The following is a 6,451-nucleotide window of genomic DNA, read 5'->3' on the forward strand; positions in this document are numbered from 1 at the left end:
CTTTTGAATTCTCTGTCTTATTTGGGTTTAATGGGTATACATAATTCTGCAGATTGAATTTCACTACCAAAATTCAAGCATTGTATAATTGGCATGCAAAGTGGTACAAGGAAATTTGTTCATTCATTGGACGGGTGTAATTCATGATAAAATTTACTTTATAAAGCAGATTTTTTTTTTTTTTTAGATGCGAGGAAGTGGCGTTTTATGTTTATTTTTATTATTTTTAAGTTGTGCATCTCGTTGTACGATTTTTTTTTTTTTTAACAAAAAGGCATGCAAGCGACTGAGTGGTAAATGATGAAAGAAGTGTCATCAGTTCACCAATACAATCCTCAAAAACATTGATAGCGATATGTACTTTCTTGTTTTGTCGCCATTAAGTCACTCACCAGCAGCAGAGCAACTGAATCATATAATTCATTAATACCGTAAACGAATTAGTGGTCCTCAAAAGCGGCATTAACCCCTACCAACCCCCAGATCCCTCAGAAACTCTCTCTGCAATGTCCTCCTCCTCCTCCTCTGGCTCTTCTTCCTTCCCCTCGGCGCCATTGCGGCACTTCTTTGTGCCAACGGGCGTAACCCTTCTCACCTCCATCCTTCTCCTGGTCTACATCTCCTCCACCTCCAATTACTTCCTGCGTCTCCGCAACACCCGTCTTCGCCTCACATCCTCACTCGGCTCCGCCCCATTTCCTCCCTCGATCCACCAGGACCCCCCGTCTCTCGCCACTGCCGTTTCTGATGTGCCCCGGTCGCTGGGTTCGGAAAAGGCGTCGCCTTTTTGGGATGCGAGCGGTCTGGAAGGCAGGATCGATCGGTCTTCGAGGTCTAGGCGACAATTTGGTTCAAAAGGTGCGCTTTTTTTCATTTTTAATCTTTTATTTTGAGGTTTTGTTACTGTTTTATGTCATTTGTTTTGATGGTTTTCTTGTGATTCTTCTGTCGTGGTTTGATTCTTGGCTGGTACTGTGGTGGGATGGGAAGATTGTTTTTAGAGAAGATGTGGTTTGATGAAGTGGTGCATTGTTCATGGATGAGTTTACTGAACTATTAGGGTACTAAATTAGCTTTGTGCTAAGGGTCTTTGGGTGTGGATTGGATGAAGATTTGAGTGCCTCTCTTATAATTTTATCGGTTTCTGCTATTTTTGTTCTATTGTTTTTATCACAAATGGTGGTAGGCAGCTAAAATTTTGAATCTCCCTTGCTACGGTCGATTAAATGGCAAGCCTACTTTGTTCTTGCAAGGCATGCATTACCAAACCTCCAATGAAGTCAGAACATCTCCACATTACTTCGAAAACTTGGAACGCTTTTTCCAAATTCTAATTGAATTTAATCCAACCTGGGAGAAGTCATAATGTGATGGACCGTCTTGTCGGTGCTTGTGAAGTACAGAATATAAGCATATATAGAAGTCCTTGCTGTCCAAGTTTTAGAATTTCTTTAATGAACAATAATTTGCATTGACTATCTTTCATCTTTCAAGCAAAGTAATCGGTGAAAAGCCTGATTAATAAATTCCTCCAAATGAAGCACCTATTTTTTCTCTTATTTTAAAACTTGATGGTCTTCCTCCCTTGATGGCCTACTTCCACCCAACAGAGTTAAAATTTTTGCAACTTCCTCAACTTTCTGTTATCTAAGGTTGTTTGGGGGTTGCTTAGACCATGAATATGAGAATAGACACTCATTTCCAACTCCAAAGCTCAGAGCAATTTCCTCACCCACCAACCCGCCCACCTACACACATGACAAACACAAAACTGCACATGTATACATAGAGACATATGCACATAGTAATTGCTTGTACATGAAAGATATTTTATTGCTGCTTTTTCCTTGCATTCTCTGTGCTCTTAAGCAAGGAACTAATACTATCTGATCATGAAATTCTGGAACTTGGACAGCACAAGATGTTTCTTTAATTTGCTCCACCGACTTCGTTATCTGTCTCCACTAGTTTGAAAACTAATCTTTGGACATGACTATTATGTAGCTGTCTTTTGGACCAAACAAACAAATAACCTTAGGTGCCACGTATCACAAATATTAATAATTCATTGTAGTTCTTGTCATGTTACTTCTTGTCAGAATAGAAAGCACTGCATGGGCTCATGTTCTCCTTGAGTTGAAACAGTAAGATGCTTTGTATCAATCAGCTTCACATCAATTGGAAGATCTCATCTCGTGCTGACAATTTTTCTTAACTGCAAAGCTAATGATATTTCAATTGATATTATATTGGCACAAAACTTTAATAAGAAGAGGTGCCTTAAGAGATGTGCTACTTATTAGTTTCATTTTGCAGCAAAAATCTATAGTCCTGGAATTTTTTTTACCGGGGTCCTAGCATGAGTTAAGAAGACAAGCAAAATTACCTCATGTGTCCGATCTACATTAAATAAATTTGATACAAGTGAAGTTTCCCCATGTAATTCACAACTTAATTTACTTACTAATTTCTATACTAATTTCTATCCAACTCTATGGTTAAAGCGTGTACTAACATGTAGATTAGATTTTGGGACCTCCGGGGGAGCTTGCCTTTTTCTAATTTGACTTTTTTATATGATAATGTTTGTAGAAAAACGTGTATGGGCAGCCAGGAGAAATTGATATGTACTATAAGAACTTTTGACCTCCATTTCTTTTGACAAATTGTTCAGACATGAATATGAACAGCAGACGTCTGTCCAATCCATCTAGGTTCACTGAATTACCTGTGCTTCCCCACTTGCCTATTCATGGCCAATTTCCCTAAAATAGAATGACCTTTTAAACTTACTAGCTTATTGAGGTAACGAACTAAGAAAAGATTTTTCTTTTCCTTTACAAGTAAATGCCTGCATGCGGGAAAAGTGTCTTTCGGTGATCCTCTTTGATTCGTTTAATTTCCTCTAAGTTTCTCTGTGTCTTGTGTAATGTTTTATTTCTTGATACAAAGAATTTTTTTAATAATCACTACATGTTAAGTAACTTGGTAAATACTCTGTTTTTCTTCTTTCTTTTTCAATGTTCATGAAACAGTTTCCACCTTTCAGGTAAAGGTTTTAACAATCAGGTGTTTCATGATAAATATATATTTACTGAAGACTATAAGGAGATGAACCGAAGCTTTAAGGTTTTTGTATACTCTAAAAGATGTGAAAAAGATTGTTTTTTTTTTTTGTATTTGATTTCAATGAATTCTTGGTGATACAACAGAGTACAATTTATAGAGAAAGGATGCAATAAATCTCGGCTAGAATTATGGCTATGTACACAAGAGACTACAAAAAGAAGATATCAAGAGATATCAAGGATCGGCATAAAATCAGCATGTTCTCCGGAATATATTCTGTATGATTCTTGATATCGTAGAATATCCAGAATATAATCTGAATATAATCTGCATGATTCTTCATATCATAGAATATCCAGAATATAATCTGAATATAATCTGCATGATTCTTTGTAAATGATGTAAAGCAAATGCTCCTCTTTGCTTCTCTCTTAGAGGTTCTCTTATAAAAGAACATAAACCTTTTTTCCATTTTTGATATGTACTTGTGTAAAAATCTTATTTTTCATCTTTTTGGTAATGAAAATGAGGCAACAATTGCAGCAATATTTATTGTTTTCTGTCAGCTGAGTTTTATTTGTTTAATCTGGAATGTATATTATGAGGCACATTTTGGTTCTTTATGGGACTCGGTCACATATTCTTCTGTATGCACAGGATTTTCATTGGTCTGGTGATTCTCCTTTATGTGTATGATTAAAATTTTCATAAAATAATAATCAGCTCGTGCATTTTATGAATTAATCACAAATGATGTGCGACAAATATGGATTTTAATCAATGATTTTTTTTTTTTAAAATATCGGTTCCAACGGTTTGTGGCAGCCCTGCCTCCTTTTTATTCTCTTTCATATTTTCGTATCTTGATGTGGTGTCTATTTTGCATATTCTGCATTTTTAAGAACTTGTGGCAAAACCCTTTATTTGTTTACTTGAATAGGTATTATAAACTTTACCTATCAACCGAAGATTTTTGGAACGATTTCTTTTTATACACGCTGAAAGTGTTGCAGGTCCTGGAAGAAAAAAAAAAGGGGAAGATTTTGCCCCATCCGTACTAAGGGCCCTGTTCTTTTGCGGGTAAAAATTTTATCCAGAAAACTATATTTTCTTGGGTAATTATTTTCTTAGGTAAGTACTAAGGGCCCGTTCTTTTGAGGGTAAAATGATGGTTGGCTAAATGCTCTTCTCTGCGTGACTGTCATTCCAGTAGTAGTTGATGCCTTTAGAAAGTTCACTTGTCAGATGGTTTCACTTACTTCAAAAATTAAATGTAGTGGTGGAATTAAAACTCACCTATCTATGTTTAGAATTCCCAAGAAAGTAAGCAATAAGAAGACACATGGTCTTATAACAAATTAAAGCAGAAAGATCAGGGGGTCTTTTATTTAATGCAATTGCATTCCCCAATTTGTTGTCCATATCTTCTCCAATTAAACCACGGCTGCTAGGTAACTAAACTCCTTAAAATGGAAGAAAGAAGATCTAACAAGTTAGGCTTTGCGAAAATGTCAAAGAGGTAACCTACAGCTACTCAGGTAATTTTCCAAACTGCTTTGCCGGACAGCAGACATTTGAAGATACCTATGACATGGCCAAATTGATGTCCCTGCAAGGCTTTACTGAGCTCGGAAACCCTACCTGAATTTAAACTGTAGAAGCGAGGGAAATAACATGGCCATTCATCTCCTCGTAATCTCCTCTTCACCACTCCAATCCCTTTACTCTCCCAGGTGATGCCTTTCTTTTTTAAACCCAACCTCCCATTCCTCTGTTTGCCTGAAATTCCTTTCCCCACCCTCCCTGCAATCCATCCCCGTCGCTCAAGCCTTCTCCTCCATCCTCCTGAAAATCTCTCATGATAAAACTCCGTCACCCACTCCGGCTACCAGCAAGCGAAGTGCTCGGATTCACACAAAGAAGCTCAAGATCCTGGGCATCGCTGATACATCGCTCTTGGTGGAAGATCTCCTCTTCATCAATTCCCTCACAGCTGGCGATATTTCTAGAATCTCCAAGACCTGTGGTCTGCTTCTTCATGATAAGGACAAAGCTTCTCCTATCGAGCGTTCGAAGAATCTCGAAATGAAATGCTTCCTCCTTCCCCTCATGACTGGAGGCTCCAAAGCGTGAGCTTGACTTGGCTCTTGTTTTGCTCAATTCCGCAGCATTTTGGTTTGTTCTCTTATGCGAAGTTCGATGTTGTGTTTTGGGTTTTGGGTGGTAATCTCTGCTACTTTCCAATTTCAGGCCTCAATTAGTATACACTCAACTATGTTGTTTTGTAAGCGGGCCAATATATGGTCATTAGTTACTCTGTTTCCTATCTATTTAATCTCTAGCTCTTCTCAATTATCTTGATGGACATTGCCAAAACTCTCCTTCATGCTTTTGGCCTTTGTCAAGAGATCATTGAGCACGCTTCTATCTTTATGCTAATACTGTTCTGGAACGTTAGAGGATTGGGCCTACCTTCAAAAAAAGGCCTAGCCAAAGAGATCATTAATAAAGGCGATAGTGCAATAGTTTGCCTTCAAGAGACTAAGTTGAGCCACTATTCTCCCTCCATTCTTAGATTGATTTGTGGGAAAAACTATGAAGGGCACCATGCCCTAGAGGCTGTCGGATCTGCCGGTGGTCTCTTAACAATATGGAATCTGAACGAAACTGAGGGACGATCATTTCACAAAGAAAGATTTTTCCTAAGCATCGAGTTCTCTTGGAGAAATTTTGCTTCAAAGTTTATCGTCACAAACATATACGGGCCTCACGATCTCCTCTCCCATGCAAAATTCTTCTCGGAATTGCAAGACTTGAAATGATCCATCACAATGCCTTGGGCCTTGATTGGTGACTTCAATATTACTAGGTTCAATGTAGATAGATTAGGTGCAACTAAAGGTACTTGCTTCTCGCAGGCTTTCAATGATTTTATCTTTACGTATGGCCTCCTTGAAATCAACTTAACTTCTCGTAGATTCACATGGTCCAACTTCAGAGAACAGTCTAGTCTAGCAAAATTAGATAGGTTCCTCGTCTCTCTTGAATGGCACAGCCTCTTTCCCACCTCCATACTTTCTTCTTTTCTCGGATAACGTCAGACCACACCCCCCTCCTCTCAACTCAGTCAGTGATTCCTAGCCGAAGACCTCTAAGGAAACTGTTCCGTTTTGAAAGCTTCTGGCAACTCTACGAGGGATTTGACAATTTGATCAAGCAGTGGTGGTTCGAGTCTCCTTCATCAGAGGAGGCAGCTAGCAACATGGTACTTTAGCTTAGATCTCTTCGTGCAAACCTTAGGAATTGGTGTAGAATCACAGTTGGAAATATCATCACAAATAAAAAGATCATTTCTAGTCAAATTAATGAACTTGATATTCTG

General features: G+C 38.2%; 1 protein-coding gene across 1 annotated transcript; it reads left to right on the forward strand.

Moving 5' to 3' along the window:
* The first annotated feature begins 387 nt into the window (after positions 1–387).
* LOC140856375 (uncharacterized) lies at positions 388–5,378 on the forward strand. The gene is made up of 2 exons (XM_073253520.1): positions 388–858; positions 3,213–5,378. The coding sequence occupies exons 1-2, from the start codon at positions 507–509 to the stop codon at positions 3,224–3,226; spliced, it is 366 nt and encodes a 121-aa protein (XP_073109621.1). The 5' UTR covers positions 388–506; the 3' UTR covers positions 3,227–5,378.
* The last annotated feature ends 1,073 nt before the right edge of the window (positions 5,379–6,451 follow it).

Source organism: Elaeis guineensis, chromosome 3 (genome assembly GCF_000442705.2).
Source record: "Elaeis guineensis isolate ETL-2024a chromosome 3, EG11, whole genome shotgun sequence".
In the NCBI taxonomy this organism is placed as follows: domain Eukaryota; kingdom Viridiplantae; phylum Streptophyta; class Magnoliopsida; order Arecales; family Arecaceae; genus Elaeis; species Elaeis guineensis.